The 23159-nt window shown below is 52.8% G+C and overlaps 1 protein-coding gene across 3 annotated transcripts in view; it reads left to right on the top strand.

The window, feature by feature from the left end:
• The window catches only part of LOC144950059 (FERM, ARHGEF and pleckstrin domain-containing protein 1-like), a 76573-nt gene that overhangs the window by 31780 nt on the left and 21634 nt on the right, over positions 1 to 23159 (top strand). For all 3 annotated transcript variants that reach the window (XM_078880049.1, XM_078880048.1, XM_078880047.1), the window contains exon 3: positions 22827 to 22931. In XM_078880049.1, coding sequence (XP_078736175.1) covers positions 22827 to 22931 — 105 coding nt within the window. The remainder of the gene's footprint in view (positions 1 to 22826; positions 22932 to 23159) is intronic.

Here is a 23159-nt window from a genome sequence, read left to right as displayed (position 1 = left end):
TGAAGGAGCCGGGCTTTGGAATTGAATATATTCCGGTTGTAATTAATTGGAATTCACTCTGACTACGTTTGGTTAATAACCTAAATCAACTCCGGAATCCGACTTATCCCGTCATGTGCGTTCACCTGCCGGTGTGGCGGATACGTGTAGGGATGTTGGGCTACGTTGTTAGCAGAGTGCACTGCAGGAGTTGTATGGTACTGTCCTCCAATGTCTACGCTACCCACCTTCACCAAGCCGTGGTAAGATATCGGGTCGCAACCCTTATTCTCTCTCGCACTGCTCCGCTTTGGAATTCCCTCCTGGCGTCGTCTCTTCTACCCTCCCCTCCGCCAAATTCTTATCATAATGGCGCTTTAAGAAAAGTATTTCATCTATGGCACCTTCAAGAGTGCTGTTTGTTGCTGGACACTTGGTATTTGGGGATTTCGGGCCCTGTACTCGGCATTCACGATGTGATAACATAAATAGGCAATAGACCAAATAACGTCCACACACGGCATGGAATCCCTCTGATCCAGAAGTGAGTTTGACAAAACAGGGGCTGTGCGTTTAGCCGCGCACTGGATGGGAGTGTTACTGGTGGTGGTGGGGCCAATTCGCGTCGTGATGTTCAGGAGTTGTCATTTGCCTCTCTCGCCGGTGACCGCATTGAAAACAAACGGTTGGAGCAAAATAAGTAATATTTAAAAATACTTTTTTAAAAACACGCTTTAATGAAATGTACTGTACTAGTAATGGCAGAACTCCACGACTCCAGGAAGTGGCCCCGAAGCTTGCCATAACGTAAGGGACCGTGGCCAATTAAAGCAAACGTGAGTTGAGCGTGGACAATTAGACCCAAGCCGAAACATAACATATAAAAAAATATTGTTTGAATTTGTTTTTAATGATAGAATATAGTATTGTCATCAGTATGACACAAGTATACCAAGTTTGCAGTCGATACCACATTGGGAAGTTGGTTAAAATTGAGTTACAAGATTTGAGGATACAACGACAGCAACAGACAGAGTGAGTTCATAGAAAGCGTGGAATAACAACAACAGAGTGAGTTAAATCACAGCGTGTAAAACAAAGGTAAGTGGGCGCTTGGTTGTGACCGCACGTTCAGAGATGCCGACTGATGAATGGAGCACGGCTCTGTGTGTGTCCAGGCCTCCAGACGACACCCAGTCGCCGGTCTCTCGGGCTCTCACCTGATGAACCAGAAATAAACCCGACACTTTGCGATGAATTGTACCGATGGGTTTTTTTTCTTTTATAGCGAGAAACGGTTGGCTGTAGCCACAGCGATTCGATGAATGGTCGCCAAAAATCCAGACATCGCCGCCCCTTCCATTTCACACCAGCCTCCCGGTGCGGCAGCCGAAACGACGGGGCGCGTTCATGAAATCGGTGAATTCGTGGCAAAAAAAAAAATCCGCCGGAAACGGTTACGCCATTCCTGAACCGGGTACATCGATTCTGAAAACGGTTGACGGCTTGACAAGCAGAACGCTGTCGTTCACAACATCCCCCCCCCCCGAGAAAACTGAGCATGGTTCTGTTGACTCCATCCCTCGCGCGGGCAGGCAGCGCGCTGGGCACGCGGTGGATGGATAGTCGGGGGTGGTGGTGGTGGGTTGTCTTCTCTTCTCCCGACCGCGGGCGTTCGAATGCAAGCGGCGGCGATGACTCACGCGACAGAGAGAGAGAGAGCTTTGTGTGCCACCACCACCAACATCCCGTCTTGCCAGCACCGAGCCTTGGGGCAACCCGACACTCATCACCTCACCTCGAAAATATCGCGCGGGTGGCTTTTTAGGAGCGGAGCGAGGCCCCTTGCGTAATGGCAAGTAAACAAAAGCCAGTTTCTTCACGAACACTGTTGTATATTGAGATATTGACACTGTGTGTGTGTGTATAGTAGGCTGATGTTTTGGGTAATGCTGCTTGGACAGATCAAGAGAGAGAAAAGGTGCGAGAGAGATTGCTGAATGACGTTGGGAGTTTGCACTTTGCATTGTGGGAAAAACTGCCAATGTTTGAAAAGGTGGTTGACAGATGAACAACAGTGGATTGACACGAGACGCATTTTCTACGAGTGGGGACATCAGGGACCATTCGCCCTCCCCTCTAGTGGCTGTAGGGGAGACATGAATCGATTACATATAACCTACAGTATGGTACATGATTGTAAAACATCGGTTCATCCACATGACAGTCGATGCGCTAATTAGAAACTTAAGCAGCGATATTAATCGATAACCGTCGGCAATTCAAACAAAACCTTGGGGTTTGATAATCAGCGACGTTCCACCCCCACTACTGCGTTCATCGCATTATAAGACGCTCTGGAAAATAAGACCTAACCCAAATTTGTGCCTAGTATTAAAGTAGCTATACAAAGCTGGTTGCACCCCCACACACACACACGTACACACGTACACTCGTACACACACACGTACACACACACGTACACTCGTACACACAACTTTAGAATGCAAAGGAAACGAGTACGTCTCATAAATGCGGAGAAGACGAAAATTAAAACGTCTCGCGTGCCACCGGATGCCCAAGCAGTCACTTGAATTATTTTCCTTTCATATCGATACGCGCGGCCTTAATCTGCCTTGGAATTTGGTGAGTGTTCACTTGCATAGCAGATTAGTTGCGAGCGGAGAGTCTGGCGCACGCCAGGCACGCCGACTTTTATGGGGGGCCCGGGGGGGGTGGAAACGCATTAAAGAAGCGGCGGAGTTTTAAATATTGCACGGTCGTTCACGCAGCGCCGCACCGGCGAGCTGAGCTGAGCGCCGCTCCTGAGATCCGCGCACGCGTGCACACATGATGACACGCACGCATATGAGCACACACGCGGACACACGAGGGCACGCACGCACACACACACACGAGGGAACGCATATGAGGGCACGCATATGAGCACTCACGCAGACACACGAGGGCACGCATATGAGCACACACACACACACACGAGGGCACGCACGCATATGAGCACATACACGGACACACGAGGGCACGCACGCATATGAGCACACACGCGGGCACACAAGGGCACGCACGCGCACACACACATGAGGGCACGCACGTGCACACACACACGAGGGAACGCATATGAGGGCACGCATATGAGCACACACGCAGACACACGAGGGCACGCGTATGAGCACACACACACAGGAAGGCACGTGCACACACACACACGAGGGCACGCACACACATGAGCACACACGCACAACACCCGAGTGCGCATGCACGCACGGCGACGTCTGCCGTGAAGGCCGTGTGGTACACGTGCGCCCGTGTGGTACACGCGTGCCCACATGTCGCGCCGCGTTACCGACGCAGATTGCGCTGAGAAGCCGCGGGCGCCGTGAGCCGTGCGCGAGACGCCTGTGCTCGTTTGTCCGGTGCACGGCTCACGAGCGCGGCTCCCAGTTGTCGCGTTAAGTTCTCCGCCACGGTGTTCATGATAATGACGATGATGGTGGTCATCGCGCTGGGTTCCATTCCGCTCGGTCCAAGCCAGCGGTAGGAATGGGTGCAGCCACAGTCGAGAGGATCCGCGGTAGGTTGTGTGTGGTGGGGTAAAGTGTCGGGTATGGGCCCCCCCCAACCCACCTCTTCCAACAATTTTTGGTCACTGTGGAAGAGAAGACCAAAGACGTGCGGTCCTCCGGTGGGTTCGCTGAGTGGAGGCCGTTCCATCGGCAGTGTCACGAGCCAGACATTTCAGGGCCACCGCCACCGCAGGTCACTTCCCAAACCTTTTGTCAGGAAGCAAAAGGTGAGTGGCGATTATCGCGACACGGCGATATTCTGCGACTCGGGACGATACGATACGATTTCTCCGCGTTCATGCCGCCTGCCCACTGGCCGCTTGGTTCAATCTTAACAAGTTCGCAAACAGACTCGTGATACTGTGTGTACCTGTATCGCCAAATTGCAAAAAAATCATGAGCAATGTCTATTAAAACAACGCCACACCGTGGGGATTATCATTCTTCGTCTCATTTCTCAAATATACTTTATTTATTGGAGAGAAAAAATAATATTGTACGCAATCACAACCAGCGTAATTCAAGCTCTGCTCAAGAAATTAACCCATTTCACTCGGCGCAAATGAGCCTGCTTGCAAAAGAGTTTTGGAGTAATTTAATGGCATGGCAATTATATGATGGAACTATTTTCTGTGGGTTCGTCCAATTAGTACATTTTCTCTGGCATTAACTCGACAGCATTTGCGCTATGAGCGTTCTAGATTGTAGTGTCGCAAAGGTTTGACTATTCACGCAAGGCTAATGTTGGGTGAACCGCATGCAGTTCAAAATCAGAATCTTTATTGATGCTGGAGGAATCCGATGAGCTGTGAAGCTCTTTTTCACAGGTGTCCAGTCGTCGGGCCAGAACTTTACAATTAAAAACAATACACAAAGACACGATAGGAGCGTCAAGTATAGGAAAGGTAAAATCGCCTAATAAAATACACAAATGTAACCGAACTATTAAAAAAAAAATCTTATCAGGTAAATAAGGCCCACCGAGCTATTAGCTGCTTTTTCAGCGAAGTTGCTTGTCATGTGGACATTTATAGCAGCAAAATAATCAACATTTAAATTGAAATCGAACCGTTTTTGTGTTCAGTTCCTTCTTCTTCGTGGTTAGCTACGTACGGTGCAAAAGAAGTTCAACATGCACACAGATAACACTGGTAAAAAAAAACCCATTTTTTTCTGGCCTGGACTTTTGCAGCTGTTTTAGACTAATTTCAGGGTGCCGATTCCAAATCTGATCTCAGATTTGCTCTATCTCATTTTATGCTATCGGCATACCCCATTTTCATTGATTTTACCCAAAATTAACTCTGTCACTTATGATTGCAAGTTGTTGCGAGTCAGTGACTGCTTTAGTGTTAAAATATGGTGCTGTATTTTTAGGATAGTGTGTTTATAATATCATTTTATGTAGATATCCACATCTATTTAACATTTTTCTTCTGCAGTTTTTATTGAAAATGCAATATTTGATATCTCAAAAACCTGATGTGATAGACAAAAACTGATGCCAGATTTGGAATCAGCACCTAAAAATTACCGTAAAACCGTTGGAATACCTTATGCCAGAAAAAGTGTGTTGACCAGTGTTATCTAAACGCAGGACAGCCGTGTGGGTGAGACGGTTTAATAATGATCAGCATTGATGGCCGGTGATTGGTTGCGATTGGCAGGTGAGGTTAGTTGTAATCAGGTGAATCTATTTAGCAGTTGGTAAAAATATACTTTACTTAATCATATTAATGTGTTTTGTGTTCGTTATCAATGTCAAGTTTTAACATTACTGTGATTGTGGTTAAGCGTTAATTGGTTCATTACCAGCACGTCGCGAAAATTGATGTTGCATCCTATTGTGAACAATGATATCGTGGAGATCCTTACACAACTACAAAGTAATAGCCACAAAAATAGCGACCTGAAGCGATGCATCCCGACAGCAGGGCGGCGAGGTGGCGTGTCGTTGACAGAAAACAGCCTTCAGCGTCTGACAGACAAAACCGTTTCTCATTTATAAATAGACACATCTCTGTCTCGCAGACAAGATTCATCAAGTTGTCGTTCAGTCATCTTAAGGAAGAATTTCCTTAAAAAGAGTAAACGTTATTCAGTGAGGGTTTTCTGGGTAAAGATTTAGAAATTCAAAAGTATTACCCACAATATGCTGCAATTGACAGACATGAACACAGTCACCACACAAAGACTAGACTGTAGGGGCAAGTGCTGTTAGCCAGCACGTCACACCCCTCGTGGCCAGCACCACGCCCAGCCGCCTTTGTCTCTCCAGTGCTTATGATTTACACGCCGCACCAGGTATTCATTTGAGGCTGAGTCGACCTTTAGGAGAGGCCCAGGACTGGTTCAGATAATTATAATCGTCACTTGGTGTTGGCCGTGAGCAGGAATGGAACTCGGGCTGCTCCACTTCTACCACCCCCTGACACTAAGGCAGACGTCCACACGGACACCAACAACCGCCAATCGCCCTTTGTCAGGAGGTCACGGGACAGACTCAGGTGCCATGGGTTGACTGACTGAAATGACTGGGCACAAAACATCCCCGTACCTCCTCGGAGGTGCCGGACGGTAACACCGTGGTGGATGTGATCACTGCCATGGAGGGAAGGCCAACTCCAAAATCGGCGATGCCCCTTCATGGAGCTTGTAGCCACCGCAGCGGACCAAATGGGGGCTCTGGACGGTTGCGAGGAGCAGCTGGTAACCCCTCCACCTTCAATTAAATTCGACTGAACTACGTGCAAAATATCGAATGACACGGACCCCACGCCGCCTCGCCCACACCGAGACCTTGGCCATCTCCGTCACGGCGCCTGCCGGTCGGCCGTCAGATCGGCCGTTGACGCGGGCCCAGCCCTGCAGGAGGCCTCCTCCTGCAACGCGGCGGGGATGTGGCGGAGGACACTCCGGTTGGCACAAAGGGGCCTTTTTACGCCTTTGGCATTTGACGACGACGATGATAAAAGGAAAATAAATTTTACAATTTCGGCGACGTTCCAGCCGATGGCCCTTTTATCGAAGGGTTCTCATCAATCTGAACCCGACATTCTATCACTTGGGTGAAAAAAGAAAATAAATAAAAGAGGAAGCTATTTTAAGAGTCTGTGCCCCGCGGTGACTCCTGCAGCGATGACAAACACGTTTACAACGCCCGCAGGATTTATGGCCAGTTTTGTTGTTGAACTGACGGACGGCAAGAGAGGAGCTTTCCCCCATTAGCGAGCGTGGCGGAGCGACCGTGGCACGCGAAGAATGCGTCCGTCCAGTCCGTCTGTCCGTCTCGCTGATGAGCACGGAGCTGTAAACGAGCGAATGCTCAAGCAGCGAGCTCGTGTCTCCTGACGCTCCCACGGGCAGACGGCGGTGGCAATGACGGGATGAGTGGATGGCGCTGCAAGGAAGTGAACATTTGGAAAGCCGTAAAATTTGTGTTTGTCTCAATCGATGGCCATTCACTCCAACAGCGCATTAAAGTGACCGCCATTCACCCTGGTTTAGATTTTGGCAGTGAAGGTCCACAATGCAGGTGGCCGTGAGGAGGAGGCCAAGAGGTGCATTGCTTTAGCGGGGCAAGGTGTTTACTAGGCAATGGAAACCGCTTTGGAAGAGGAGAGAGAGAGAGATCGTCAGCCCGAGTGTGAAACCAAACAGCTCGAAGGGAAGTTGCTCGCTGGCGTCTCGAGATGGATGCTGGGAATTTCGTGGCAAGAGAGGAGACGCAATGCAAGGCGTCCAGAAGGGAATATTGCATGCGGAGTGTTTGTGAGACATGATTCGGCAAGAAATGGTCTTGCGTTGAGCCGGTCGTGTGCGCCACAGTGTTGAGATGTATTTTCTTGGATCTTTAGGTAAAGTCACGTAGCAGGATAATAATACAATAATAAAAATAAAACGTTTCGGGTGCAACACAAGCGTCCATCATCAGGTGGGAAAGCATGGTCTGCTGCTGAGATAGACTGTTTTAAAAGGTTGGAAATGGGTGTAGCTCAAGGGTTGTAAAGAAGTTGCCGGGGCTAGTGATGTTAATGTGAGAAATTAGCATGTAACTGTAAGATAGGAGAGCGGCCTCCTTAACGAGGGCACGGAAGTGGCTATGTTAATGTGAGGGATTAGCATGATGTTAATGTGAGAAATTAGCACGTAAAAGTAAGCTAGGAGAAAAAAAAGAGTTGAGATGTTGACTACTTCGCCTGGTATACAGGAGGTCGTGGGTTCGATCCCGACCCTGACGACTGCTCTATATTTGGAGATTGCATGTTCTGTGCTTGATAGGGTGGATTTTTCTCTGCGTCCCTCGGTTTTCCCTCCACACTTAGAATCAACGTGCGTTTAGATTATGTAGCCGTTTTAAATTTCCACGTGATAAGCCACTTCGTTGAGTGATCATTTGTGGCCAAGGTTGCTTCTGAAAATAGCTCTTTAGCTCAGTGGGCCTTACCTGGTAAAATGAAAAAGAGCTTATGGGTCATGGGGGTTATTTAAACCAAATTTCAAGGGTTTACAGGTGAGCTGGCACCACACATATCATGTGTTCCATTTTGCGTTTCAGCCGCCCCCGTTTAAAGCGGCGTAGAATGTGTAGTGAGTTAACGGTCTCAGAGTGGTGCGCGAAAAATACATGTTACATTAGATGGGGTGAGGAGGGAGGAGAGGGGTGAGGAGGGTGGTGAGGGGTGAGTGAGGAGAGGGGTGAGGAGAGGGGTGAGTGGGGAGGAGAGGGGTGAGTGGTGAGGAGAGGGGCGAGTGGTGAGGGGTGAGGAGAGGGGTGAGTGGTGAGGAGTGGGGTGAGTGGTGAGGAGAGGGGTGAGTGGTGAGGGGAGGGGTGAGTGGTGAGGAGTGGGGTGAGGGTTGAGGAGAGGGGTGAGTGGTGAGGAGAGGGGTGAGTGGTGAGGAGAGGGGTGAGTGGTGAGGAAAGGGGTGAGGGAGGAGAGGGGTGAGTGGTGAGGAGAGGGGTGAGTGGTGAGGAGGGGTGAGGAGAGAGGAGAGGGGTGAAGAGGGAGGGGTGAGTGGTGAGGAGAGGGGTGAGTGGTGAGGAGAGGGGTGAGTAGAGAGGGGTGAGTGGTGAGGAGAGGGGTGAGTGGTGAGGAGAGGGGTGAGTGGTGAGGAGAGGGGTGAGTGGTGAGGAGAGGGGTGAGTGGTGAGGAGAGGGGTGAGTGGTGAGTGGTGAGGAGAGAGGGGTGAGTGGTGAGGAGAGAGGGGTGAGTGGTGAGGAGAGAGAGGTGAGTGGTGAGGAGAGAGGGGTGAGTGGTGAGTAGAGAGGGGTGAGTAGGGTTGGGTCTCTCTCACTGGATTTCATCCCGGACGTTGTGAAAGCTCTTGGGTGACGTGTGATCAGCCAGCGTGCCAAAGGCTCAAAGAGCTACACAGAGGGCCCCACTGTGTCAGTTGGCAGCAGCAGCAGCTTAACCACAACCCAGGGGGAGCTGCGACACGCGGACCTTTTGGTGGTGGTGGGACCCGCCCTGGGTGTTGAGTGGCCACGACTTCACGCTCTGCGCACTCCAACGCTTCGCAATCCCCGTCGACGTGCGCGTGACCCCGTGCGCGTGCACGCCCCGTTCGGGAGCAGCCCCCAGGTGGTGAGACCCACAGTGCGAGGTGCTGCGAGATTGCTTGAAGGCACGAGCGGGCGCGCGCGAGTCATTTCATTGTCGTCATCTGTGAGATACGGGGCGCTGTGGCGTGATAAGAACGAGTCCATGAAATGGGGAGACACGCATGAAGCAAATCTAGCCAATGGGTCGCGATGCCGCAAACTTTAACCAACCCATGGAATTCGTCCAGATTGCAGCGCGTTCAGGGTGATTTTGGCCAAAACATCGATTCTCACGCGAATTCGATGCACGCATCGCGAGCCCGTGCACGAGTGTTCATCCATTCCCCCACGTTTCGTTCCACCTCCGCGAACGGTTCGACTCCGTGCCGATGCACCAAACTCCGTGCGCGTGAGTTGTGGGGGGGGGGTGCAGAGGCCCAGTGGACAGTGCAGTGTTGCTTGCTGGCCGTGATGACACCCATAGCAAATCATTCCAGCAGCTGCTGGGATAGAGTGTAGTGCGGTGTAGTTGTGTGCAGTTGTGTGTAGTTGTGTGGTGTGTGCAGTGCGGTGTAGTTGTTTGTGCTGTGTGGTGCGTGTTGTGGTATGTGCTGTGTAGTTGTGTGTCTGCTGTGTGTGGTGTAGTGCTGTGTAGTTGTTGTGTGTGGTGTGTAGAGCATTGTTGTGTGTCGTGCCCAGCCGTGCATTCTATTCTGTAGTGTCGCTGTGTACTCTGTCGTACAGCATATTGTCTTTGTTGTGTGGCGGTGATGGTGTTGTGTGATTGCATTCTATATGCTGCAGCAGTATTTGTGGTTGTGTATTTGGTGGTGGTAGTGGTGGTGTAGTTTGTGCGGTGCAGTGTTATGTGGTTACATTTGATTCCAATCAAATAAGTAGGTAAAGCCTCACTGAGTCTAAAGACTTTTAAAAAGAGTGTCCTACAGGAGAATATTTTGACCGTTTAGCGTGTTGGGGGGGTAAAACCGAAGTTTCTTGAGACAGCATACCGTCCATACGGGGTGATAACATTCAAAGCTCTGCACAGATGGATTCAAGAATCCACTCGCGCGCTGTCAGCATGCTGGTCACCCAGCTGACCCAGCCTACATCACGTGGTTTTCTCAGGCAGTTTTTCCTTCCGAGTACAAATCCAGGCTCAGACGAAAAACTCGTTGAAGTTGGGGTAATTCATCTCACAAGGTGGCAATGAACTGGAATTCACCCGGAGAAGAGAGAGAAAAAAAGAGACATTTAAAGAAAGGTCAGCGGCCTTCTTGCTGTACCGCCACCTGCCCCCCCCTCCATCCACTTCCAAAGCAATCGATTTTAATGGCATCCATTTATATGCGTGGCAGTCCTCCGAGCATTCCGGTTTCCTCCCCGCAAGGAACTGGCCGATGCTGAAAAAGTCACGAGGCCCTTCGTGAATATTCTCATCGCAGTGGAGTCTTTACTAATTAATGTGACGAGCTGGCTGAAAGTGGCGGAGGGTGGGGTGAGTGGGGGTCAATGGAGCTAGTCCCACCACCACCATCCGTTCTCTGCGTTACGACTCGAACAGCAGACGGCTCGGAGGCGCGCGGTCGACGATCTCCCACCCCGGCCGTGCATCGAGGCAGACGGATTTCTCTTTGCGGCAATAGTTGATGAGCCAGACAGCACGGCGTTGCGCGTGTTTGGGAACGTGCGCGGGGGGGGGGGTGAGGTGACGGTTTGCGATCGCGTGAAAAATTCCTCCCGCTCGTGTTTTTATTTTATTTTTATTATTTGAATGTTTTTTTTTTGGTCATCGGCGGTGCAGTCGCAGCGTCCCACCTTGCCGGCCGGCCCGGCCCACGCCCGACCCGGATTCGCTCTGCGAAACCCCGAGCCCGTCGGCTCTCTGAAGCTACGCTGCTTTGAGGCCTGGTTTTGTTCTCGCGTAGGCTTCCCGGGGCTTGCCAGGTGTTGTAGGCGTGATGCTGCGAAGCGGCCAGGGGACATCGCCCCACCGCCGTGCGTGCGGTGATTTTCCACTTGTCCTGGGGAAGCTCTTCAAGTCTTCCCGGGTCATTAACAGTCCCGGTTATTGTCGGTTGCGTAATGCTACGCGTTACAACACCACTCAAGGCAATGCTCATGTGCGTGTGGTTCTCCCCTCTTCCGATCCTGAGGTATTCTTCTGCCGTATGTGTGCATGTTGAACTTCTTGGCACCACCGCACGTAGCCAGCCGTGCTCATCGGAGGTGCGGGGGAAGGACGACAAACTATGGGTCTCCGTGTGAGTCTGTGTCTCTGTGTGAGCCTGTGTCTCTGTGTGGTTCTCTGTGTGAGTCTATGGGTCTCTGTGTGAGTCTATGGGCCTCTGTGTGAGTCTATGGGTCTCAGTGAATCTTTAGGTCACTGTGTGAGTCTATGGGTCTCTGTGTGAGTCTGTGGGTCTCTGTGTGAGTCTATGGGCCTCTGTGTGAATCTATAGGTCACTGTGTGAGTATATGGGTCTCCGTGTGGGTCTATGGGTCTCTGTGCGAGTCTGTGGGCTTCTGTGTGAGTCTATGGGTCTCTGTGAATCTATAGGTCACTGTGTGAGTCTATGGGTCTGTGTGTGAGTCTATAGGTCTCTGTGTGAGTCTATGGGTCTCTGTATGAGTCTATGGGTCTCTGTGTGAGTCTATGGGTCTCTGTGTGAGTCTGTGGGCTTCTGTGTGAGTCTATGTATGTTGAACTCCTTTCACACCGCACGTAGCCAATCACGCCAATTGAAGGTGCGGGGGAAGGACAACAAAGAAAATACAAAAAACAGTAAATTTTTATTTTATTTTCATTCTAGATTTAAAAGCCCACGATATGTCCCGGTTTTTGGCACTCGGAGGTGGCAACGCGAGCTCTTCGCTGTGCTTGCTCCGCCGTGTGCTGGCAGCGCTGTGCGCCTCCTCTGCCCGGCTGGGGATGTGGGTTCTGCTGCACTCGCTGTTTGCCGTGCGTGTTCCCTGCTGTTCTCATTTGTCCCGGCTGTGTCAGGGTTTTTTTGCTGTGCTGCCCATGCCTTGGTGTTTCAGCTCCTGCGATGACCACTGTATGTCTGCTCCGTAATACAGTGTCTCCTTGATACAGAATCTCCCTGGTAGAGAATCTGCCTGGTACAGCATCTCCTTGATACCGAATGTCCGTAGTACAGAATCTCCCCGGCACAGCATCTCCCTGATGCCGAATCTCCCTGATGCAGAATCACTGTGGGCGTCCAGACGCCCACGACACCCAGTGGCTGTGCCCCTACTATATAGGGAACCCTTGTTTTATGTTGACGTGCGTGTGTGCTTGTGTGTGTGCGCTCTCGCGCGCATTTGTGAGTGTCCTCGACATCTGCATTCCTTATCCCTGCGGTAACGCAAAGGAGAGATTTGCATTTAGACGACTGCCACAGGTGACCCAGTGGGCTTCTGACACTGAAACAACCTTTCCCTTTGGGGAACGTTTGCTCTTGATGTTATGTATGTATGTATGTGCGCGTGCGTGCGTGCGTGCGTGCGTGCATACGTAACATTATTCATCTCAGTCAGTCGACCCATGGCACCTGGGTCTGACCCGTGACCTCCTGCCAGCGGGCGTTCGACACTTCACGTGGCCTCAACGTGCACATAGCCTGGCACAAGCGTCGTGGTAACGTCCCTACCACTTAGTGGCGAATGGCGGTTGTTGTTGTGTGCGTGCGTGCGCACACACGCGTCTAGTCACACCGCCACACACGCGTTTAAAATCCGGTTACGTGTGCGGTAATACAATTATACAATTCTGCCGCTTCGCGCGGCCGTTGTGGGGGCGTAGGATAATAAAAAAAAACACAATAAGGTGGGTTGGGGGCGGTGGTGTGGCCCAGTCTGTGAGCCAGACTCGCTCGGTGGCCCTGGCACCGCGTGGCTTCTCGTGATTACGCGACAGCAGGTCGGCTACGGCGACGCTTTTGGTTTTCGGTTTGGGTAGGCGGAGGGCTCCTCTCAAGCGGGGGGGGGGGGGGGGGCACGCAGACCGGTGGGGCCGTACCCCCCCGTCGTGCGGCTCCAGTTCGCGTGGGGCGTTCGTCGCGCTTTGTGACACCCCCCACGCGAATCGCTTGTTGATTTTTGTTGGCGAGTGGCTCGCGAGGTCATGATGAGGGCCATGAGTTGCCCAATTGGTCCGGAAAAGCCGATATAGTTTTGAGGACTGCAAAATAGTTTTAGTTTTAACCCACACCGGAGGTAAAATTTTTCGTGTCCCCTGCAAAGAGTGTTCTTGGCATGTAAATCAAAGACATTTTCACAGCTGCAATTTAGCCCGATTTTAAGTGATATATGCATTATATTTCTAAGTTTACTAGGTTTGTTTTCTCTTTCATTCGTAGCTGATGATGATTGCTTGTGTTGCAATCGAAACGTCGTACTCTATTATTTAATTTTCTTTCTACGTGACTTTACCGAAAGAACCAAATAGTAATTCCTGCAGTCACGAAAGCTCCAAATCAAGTTTGAAAAATCTAACTTTAATATCACGTTTTTTTCTGATCTCGGACCCATCAACTCGCTACACTTGAGGGCCTAGTTAGGTGGTACAAAGTGGCTGCAACCTGGGTTCAATCCCAAGTTCTCAGCAGTGCCAGTTCAGGGCCCTGTCCCGAACCAACGGGGGCCGCCTGCGATGAGGTGTTTATCAGCGTGACCTCCTGGAGTGCGGAGGCTCCGTCGGTAGGCGTGAGCAGAATCCTCCTTCTCCAGCCGCCTGCCGAGCAAACGATTTGTCGCGAGGAAACGGCTAAACACGCAAAGTGGCACCGTAAAATAAAACGTGGCCTAAAAGGACTCGGCCAGCATAAGTCTGTATGTGTCAATACCGAGTAAGAAGGAATATAATCAGAACTCCATTCTCCCTGTCCGCACGTTAAAGACAAAAAACACATTCTACTCCCATCAGCTTACTGGCTTTCCACAGCAATGTTATCTCGTAGCATTTGTTTAAGCAAATAAACTCTGGACTGGTTTTGACTTGGGTCTCATCAGCAGAGCCATGCTTGTTAACAAACGTTGTTGGATTTACACGTGTGTATTGGCTAGAGCGCTCCATATGAAATATGTAAAAAGGGATACTGTGCGAAAAAAACATCACACCCGTTGCCTTGGAGAACCGTGGATAAATTGCAAATAAGCATCGTGGGTAAAAGAGAAAATAATTTCATTCCATTTCTTCACAGAAAAATTAAATAGGTCGATTTTTAAGTGACGTCAGAAGTAGTTTGGGGACTTTATCATTCTCTGACACGGGGTGATGCACCGCTCGCTGCAGAGCTCCCAATTGAAGCGTATTCGTCTTATGTCGTAGATGCTTAGAGCACAATTGTAATTCATTTCGGCAAAAAAAGAAAAAAATGCTGGTCAGCATCCTACTTGCTGTTGTACTCCCACCTATAGACCAACACCCAGTCCTGCAGACGTGTGTCCGAAGCGCACGATGATCCCTGCATGATCCACCAACCCCCACCTCCAAAGTGCTCGACTGCAGACGAGGACCAGCGTCACAGGCTCGACACGTGCCTTGGGGAGGAGGGACAAACAAACCTTGTCGGGAGAACTGCACGTGAATGCGCCGACCGCCGATTGCCCGGGAAGACTTCGATATTTCCCAGGGAACAGCTCCCTCAAAAAAGAGGACGAACCTGGGAACGCGGGGATGGGTGGCAACCCTAGCTGGCGCCGTCTCACGGGAATCGACGGAGGTGCTGAACGGTCGAACGCGACGCGGCGCGTTCCACTGCACCGTCTCTGCATTCCCGGCTCAAATCCTCGTTTGTGTTTTATGCAGTTATTTTAGTTTTCCTTTCCGTCTTACGCGGGTCGCCCCTCGCTTCTTCCCGTGTTGTCGAGCGAGTACGAGCCTCTGCAGAGAAGCTGCTCCGTCGTGCGGCTGGAAGGGCCTTGCGTCGGTACCTGGCACGGTCGGTGTGTGTGTGTGGGAACACGTAAAGCATTGGGCGAGACGAAGTTGGCCAGCCTTGGTGCTGCTGGCTGCAAGATTCCGCTCGTTCGCCGTGCCGGCCTTCGTAGGGTTTTGTTGTTGCTGACCCGCCCTGACTGGACATCTGTGACAAAGAGCTTCATAGCTCATCTGATTCCTCCTCCTGCAGTTCAAATAAACATTCCAATTCTGAGCTGTTACTCGCTCGCAGCGCTTGCGGCAATGTGTCCGTAGCTGCCCACGGAACCTTTGCTGTTGTTTCATATTCCAGATTCCGGATGATGTGATGTCGGTTCACGCTGTGTGTGTTTGTGCCCGAGATGTGGACGGGCAGGTTGCGAGGTGTGGCTTTTAGACGGGGCTGTGAGCGTGCGTGTGTGTTAAGCCATTTGTTTGACACTCCGTCGGGGTTTGTGGCGGGCAGGGGCAGTGTGTGCAGTAGGCGTGTCTGTGCGGTCTTCGCAGGGAGAGGCGGTGCACTGGTTAGCGCACTGCGCTATGAAACTGTTTCGGATATTTGTGACCGATGTCGGATGCGAGCGGGAATTGAATTCGGATCGCCGGGGTCGTAGTGCAAGCTTACGAACCACGACACGACAGCCTCTACATCCCACACACACAGATCAGACCCCATCGTGCATGCATCGTCACTGCCAACCCACATCTTTAGTTTATCTCAGCAACACTGTATGCACACCTGCTGAAATGACTTATTATGTAACGACTACATCTGCCTTGTAATCTAAAGATCGTGGAACATGACACCACGGATTGATTCTGCAAGCGTGCTGCCCGGTTGCGCAATCCTATATCCAAGCCAAATCTTCATTCCTGCGACAGTGAATCTAGGATGGTGATGATGGATGGAGTTGAATCTCGGCAGACAAACAATGTTGACGATGGTATCGTGTCAAGCTAACGTGTACGTGGCGCGTATTCGTGTATTTGGCACGTGCGGTAACCACGGTCGTCGCACACAGCCCGCCGAGCGCAGCGCGCAGCATCCCACCAGCGACCCGAGCCTTGCAGCCAAAGCCGCACGTGGCGGGGCCTTTGCCGCGGCAGCGCGGGAACACGCCGTCGGCTGCAACAACGCCGCCCCCTTCCCCCGCCTAATGACGCTCCCGAGACTTTGAGGCGACCTCGCGCGGAATGCCACCCTGCAGTGGAGGTGACGGCGTGGGGCGGTGCGCAGTCCGGCACGCTTCGCCGCGCGGGGAGAATCTCCCCGCCCGCGTCCCACCGCCACCACCGTCACCGCTGCCGCAGCCGCAGTGCCGGCGTCGGCGCGAGCGTCGCGGAATGCGTCCGGATGACAGACCCCCCCACCCAGAGGGGGGAATCGTTGCGCCGGGCGATCCACGTCGCTGGGACTGCTCTAGCGACAGCCGCTGCGCCAAGTCCCGTGCGACGCACCGGACGGTCCGAGTGGCGAAAGAGTTGACGTCGTTGGTCAACGCGACCACCGCTCGTTGTTGTTGTTTAGTTTGTTATCCTTCCCCCGCACCTCCAATGAGCACGGTGCAAAAGAAGCTCGACATTCAAACGTAGAGCGCGCGGATTCGCGTCACAACTCGCGTTGGGTTTCGTGCGGACCGATCGTCGGCAGGTGACGTCGCGTGCGGGGCAGCTCGCTGGCTCACGAGGCTCCTGAGCCGTGTGACATGACGCACACTGCAAGGTCACACGGTGTGACGGCGGCTGAGTTCCACGTGCGCGTTGTTGGTCCGGGCCACGTGGGTGTGACGGGACACGCCGTTGGCAGTGCTGGCGGTGCGGGCTTCACGGTGACGACTTGAAGGGCATTATCTCTTCATTATCTCTTCAGCGGAACTATCAAAAGTGCCAAGCTGTGCAAATGCTACGAACCGATCCCTATCAAAATAAACACTTTTATACAGCCACGCATCCATTGTTATTTTAAATGTAATTTTTTTTTATTTACACCCCCCCGCCGCAATGCCTGGATAGGTATGCACGTGCTGTGTTCATGCTGCAATCTCTGGATTACGAGATGCTCCAGAAAGTAGGACTGCACGCCAAACTTGGACGTGGCGCCAATGAAGTTGGGACAGGTTTGGTCTTTCTCACGCGCCCACCGAAGTGGCAAGACGCCTTCCCCCCGACCCTCGCTTTGCCGAATGGGCTCGGGACGCAGGCAGTCGATCAGCAGCAGGCGGCCTGCGGTGGTGTGGGGTTAAAGTGTGGGTACGCCCACCTCCTCTGAGAAGTGTCGCAAGCGTGGAAGAGTTGGCCAGAAATACCCACGGAGCTGGGGACTCTCTTTAGTGTGGGGAGGCCGTTCCAATGGCAGTGGAGCGAGCGAGGCATTGCACGGCCGCGCCGTTGCCATTCTCCTGCCGCGTGCGTTGTCGCGTTTCGGCTTTCTAGCCGCGTCTCTCCGCGCAAGGCGGTTTCATTAAGCCACAGGTCACTCCGCTGCTTTGGTTCCGTGAACAGATTACGTGGGGGGGGGGGGGGGTTCAGGCGGCTTATTAAAGTTCGTATATTTTCTCTGTGTCTGCCGCTCTCTGCGAGGATTATGTTTGGGAAGGAAGTGTGAGGATCAGATAAGCGAGCCCCCCCTCTCCCCTCTCTCTTTAATTCAGACTTTCCCGTGGTGTTCCCTGCCAGGCGTCGTGCAGGATACGGTCGTGCGGAGAGCAGCTAATTTTCATGGCCCTGCGGAGCCGTTTGAAGTTCTCTCATACGTTGGACGGAGCCCAAGTGACCAGGCCATTTGATCCTCCCCCTGCCCACGGATGGGATGGGACCCAAACCCTGCTGTGTTTTGATCTCTCGCCCCCTCCTCTCTCAGCTCTCTCGAGCCACGCTTTACTCTCTCACACCTCCCACTCCTTGGCTCCGTTTGCTCGCTCAACTCCCCCACAGGCAGTTCTCACCTTCCCCCGCTCTCTTCCGATCTCTGGATGCCTCCACTGGCATCTCGCTGATAAAGCCACGCTCTTCTCACACTCGCCACTCTCTGCTACTTTCTCTCTCTCTGACCCCTACTTTTGAAAAACCGCCCCCAACCACATCGGCCAATTTTCTCTGTCCATGAATCGCAGGTGTTACAGGGCCTGTGATCTCTAACTCCCTCTGGACATCTGTCAAAAGGTGACGTAAAGTTCATCGGATTCCTCCAGTTTTAAAAATATTCTGATTCTTCACATTCCCCACCACATGCCACCACTCACTACCATTCACCACAATCACCACACTCACCATCATTCACCACCACTCACTACCACTCACTTAAATTCATCACACTCAATACCACTCACTACCATTCACCACACTCACCACCATTCACCACACTCACCACCACTCACTACCATTCACCACACTCACCACCACTCACTACAACTCACCACTACTCACTACCACTCACTACCATTCACCACACTCACCACCACTCACCACACTCACTACCACCACTCACCACTATTAATCACACTCACCACCATACACCACACTCACTACCACTCACTAACATTCACCACCGCTCACCACCACTCACCACCATTCACCACCACTCACTAATATTCACCACACTCACCATTCACCACCACTCACTAATATTCACCACACTCACCACCACTCACTACCACTCACCACCGCTCGCCACCGCTCACTGCGTGAGCGCCGTGGTGGTGGCAGCGTCCGGGGGGGAGTCTTGTGTGGCGGAGGTTTCGTGTGCGAGCCTCGCTCCGTGCTCTCAACGTGGTCGCCTCACCCTGCCCCCTCTCAGCCCCCCCTTAGCTCACCCCCCTCAGCTCCCCCCCCCCTCATTTGCCCTCTGTCTCAGTCAGCTCGTTTTGAAGTCCCTCCTCTGAAGCGCGCTTTCATGAACGATTTAATAGACACAAAAATCGAAAGAAAAAAACCCACCGACGCGCACACAAAGCGGGTCCGTGTGGGGATCGCAGCGTTTGCGAGATCGAGCTCGGACCTCGAGATGAAAATTCCCGCCTCCTTTGTTCTCAAAGTGCTCCCGGGTCAGAGACTTCCGTGGAGACTGACGGAGACGCAGACAGAGAGAGATCTTTGTGATCCGCGATTATCTCAGAATCAAAGGTCCCCCCCCGCTCCGATATGAAACGCTCAGTTCTCAACTCGCACGCGCGCCTGGCTTGCCTCTCTCACTCCAGCCGCTTCCTCCCGCAAGTTTAAACGCTCATTCGTTGGCTGATGATAACATCTGAATTTACTTTCACCCCTCTTCGTATTACGCGGCTTTCACTCATTGACCCCCCATTCATTCAATCCATTCATCAGCATTTACTGCCATCAATTTCACTTTCACCGAATTCACGTATAATCACAGGTTCCTCCTCCCACCCCCCATCGCTTCCTCTCTCCACCATTGCATCCATGATGTGCCGTCGTGAATTCTGTGCAACGCGTCTTGCTTAAGGCGCTCTGCAAATTCCTTCAAGGTCCCAAGAGAGGCTCAGGAAAGCGTGGCACTTGGTGGCCATCCATTGAGTACGCACGCGTGGAGGAGGGGGGTAACTTAAATGCGTAGCTTGCGTACGGGGGAGTGGGTTGAAGCCTCAATAATTTGTCTACATTGGCCTTCAAATGAGTGAGATAGTCCGGCGGCGGACTATCTGTTTGCTTAAACGCGTTAATGTTATTATTAATCCTTGATCGTTTCTGCGTGGATTAAATATCGGCCGTGGGGTGGGGGGAGCGAGATGCGTTCTGTGCCTCGCGTGGTGGCTTTGCCACCACCACCGCACCGCACGTAAATCGCCGGCGGCCGCTTCACTGCTTTGTGGAGCTCAATTTTAACGCCGCTTCTCCAGGGAGCGACGGAGAGCCTCGCAGCAATCGTTAAGCGCCGATTAACAAAAAAAGCCACCTTGACTGCAAGGTCCGTGTTACGCTCTCCGTGGAAGCGCTCAGCACTCGAGTAGCCAAACGCAGACTTGCGTACAGATTGTCCCCCGTACCCAGGGCTTGATTTACCACCGATTGTGTTTGTTGTTGGTCAATGGAATACCGCGGTTCGTATCCAGAGCCAGAGGCAACGGTGAATGCGGTGTGGGGAATATATTTTTTGTCGTATGGTCTGCTGACCCAGATCGACTCTGTTCAATCACCATCAGACTTGACCGCGAAGTGGATTTGTCGAGTTTCTCGTGACGATGATTAAACGGAATGTCTCCGTGGCAAGGCATCATGGGTAGACCCACAATGCTTTGCACGCCCTCTGCTGGTTTGCATGCGCACAGCAACATCTGCCGTGGACAACATCAACACGTTCCGACCGATTATCCCGTCGTGTCGTCTTCCGTGCGCGTATTTCATCTTAATTCGACAAATTTTAAAGAAAAAATAAATACTCGCAAATTGCTCCTTTGGAATATACGCAGCAATCATCGGCCCCTTCTGAGAAAACTTGGCAGGACCCTCCCGAAAAGAGTCGCGAGACTCGGCGAGGCAATGCCTGGGCATTTCTCTACTATTGGATCTGCTCCAATAGTTTGCCGCTGATGGGGTTCCATCACCTCTTTTTAATGCGTCGCGTTTCCTGCGACGACAAGACAGCACACGCGGTCGCATTTCGACGCCGTGTAAATGGAAATTGTTTATTGTTCGGTCATTGTAACTTTGGCTTCTGCGCTGCCCGTCCCGGGTCAGGGTTGCCGTGGGTGGCGCCGATCGAGTCCGCCGGGGGTCAGGGCCTCCCTGCGGCCGGGTGCGGCCGCCGCCGCCACGTTGGGCGCGGTTCGATTTTGCGGACCGTGGGTGGCCGAGGGGTTTCCTGCTACGGCCTCCCGACAGCTCTCCCGCACAGCGGCGAGCGGGCGCCGTGACAGGCACATGGGGCAGTGAATGGGTCCACCACTTGGGAGGGCAGTGAATGGGTCCACCGCTTGGTAGGGGGGCAGTGAATGGGTCCACCATTTGGTAGGGCAGTGAATGGGTCCACCGCTTGGTAGGGCAGTGAATGGGTCCACCACTTGGTAGGGCAGTGAATGGGTCCACCACTTTGGAGGGCAGTGAATGGGTCCACCACTTGGGAGGGCAGTGAATGGGACTACCGCTTGGGAGGGCAGTGAATGGGTCCACCACTTGGGAGGGCAGTGAATGGGTCCACCACTTGGGAGGGCAGTGAATGGGTCCACCATTTGGGAGAGCAGTGAATGGGTCCACCACTTGTTAGGGCAGTGAATGGGTCCACCGCATGGTAGGGCAGTGAATGGGTCCACCGCTTGCGAGGGCAGTGAATGGGTCCACCACTTGGGAGGGCAGTGAATGGGTCCACCACTTGGGAGGGCAGTGAATGGGTCCACCATTTGGGAGAGCAGTGAATGGGTCCACCACTTGTTAGGGCAGTGAATGGGTCCACCGCATGGTAGGGCAGTGAATGGGTCCACCGCTTGCGAGGGCAGTGAATGGGTCCACCACTTGGTAGGGCAGTGAATGGGTCCACCGCTTGCGAGGGCAGTGAATGGGTCCACCACTTGGTAGGGCAGTGAATGGGTCCACCATCTGGAAGGGCAGTTGTGCTGAGAGTGTGGTTAACAGATTTACCACCTTGGAAGGTGGTTTTGCTGAGTCTAAGTTGTGCTTGGTGGTTGTGAGTGAAGGGTGGTTATGTCAGTGTGTGCGTGGCTGTGCGCAAGCATCTGTTTGCCCACAGGCATCGGTGCGGGAGGGCGCTGTGCGTCTGCATAGCTCCCAGCCGGACTGATGGAAGCGGGAGGCTGCCGATATTTATACCCCTCCGCCGTAGTTTCAAAATCAGCAGGCGGCAGAATAGGCCAAACACCCTCTCTAGAGCTCCTTCTCGTCGAGGCCCTTCCGCCAGCAGTATCGTGAGCGAGCAATCGCAGGGCTGCACCTTTACCTTTTTGTCGTTTAAATCGGTTGCGTTGGCAAGTTTCCATTGGCAGACACGCACGTGCGTGTGTGTGCGTTTATGAGAGCTCATGGGAGCTATGTGATTCATGCATTTTCCTCTGAAAGGTTTATTTTTAATGGGAAATTGCTCCTCGGGCATGGAAAGATTGCCGCAATCCAATTTGCCTCCCATTTAATTGGAGGTGGTGGTTGGGGGGTGATTGAACGGTGGCGCAGTGGTTAGCGCACTGGCTGCGCTATAAACCCCGGCAACCTGCGTTTGATTCCCTCTCCACGGCTGACGTTGGTGGCGAGCGATATCCAAAGCTGTCCACTTCTCCGACACGCGCCCGCCAGCGTGGCCAACATGGCGTGGGGAAGGCCTCTTGATCTGGCCGTCGACAGAGGAGGCTGACAACTACTTTGTCGTCCGGCTCTCCGTCACGTGTTGGGGTTGTGCCGTGTGTTGCCTGGCAGGGTGATTTGGGCATCGCGAGAGATATGCGTCGTCAGAGTTCTCCACAGGGCCGACCGTGAAACTCTACGCGGCAGACTTTGGCGCTGTTGCTCTGCGCAAGTTGTTCGGGGCCTGTGGGGTGCTTTGCCTGGTTTCGCAGAAATGATGAAGGCAATTGAGTGTGGCTCTCACGGCTGAGTCCGGCATGTGTGTGCTCCAGTGAACCGGTTCTGGGCCTTCCCTAGGTCGACTCAGCCTCAAATGAGTACCTGTGGTGTGTAAACATCGCCACTGGGGAGACAAAGGCGGCCGGGCATGGTGCTGGCCACCCACCCCCTCGTGCGCCGTATTGCCTTTCATAGGCGCTCGCTGACAGCACTTGCCCCAACAGTCTGTTAAGGCTATATGGAGGATCTTTGTCTTTGTGCCCCACAGCGCAAAGCCAACGGCCAGGCCCTGCTCAACGCGACGTACAGCCACCTCAACCTCTCCGAGTGCGACTACTTCAGCCTCGAGTTTGTCGACCGCACCGGCAGCCTGGTGAGTACGCTCGCACGGGCTCGGATTCGTACGCGCACGGGCTGCGCTGTCAGTCGCACATGGGATAATGTACACACACGCATTGGCTACGATACACACACGTCGGCTAGATGGCACACGTAGGATAGGGAACACGTGGGCTGGAGGGCACACACATGGGCTACGAGATACACACTTTGCCATTCCGCCACCTTCTCCTGGCAAGCCGGAGCGTGGCACCTCCTCGAC

This window comes from Lampetra fluviatilis, chromosome 56 (assembly GCF_964198595.1).
Source record: "Lampetra fluviatilis chromosome 56, kcLamFluv1.1, whole genome shotgun sequence".
NCBI lineage: Eukaryota > Metazoa > Chordata > Hyperoartia > Petromyzontiformes > Petromyzontidae > Lampetra > Lampetra fluviatilis.
The sequence above is the reverse complement of the archived record's forward strand: the minus strand, read 5'-3'. Positions and strand labels throughout refer to the sequence as shown.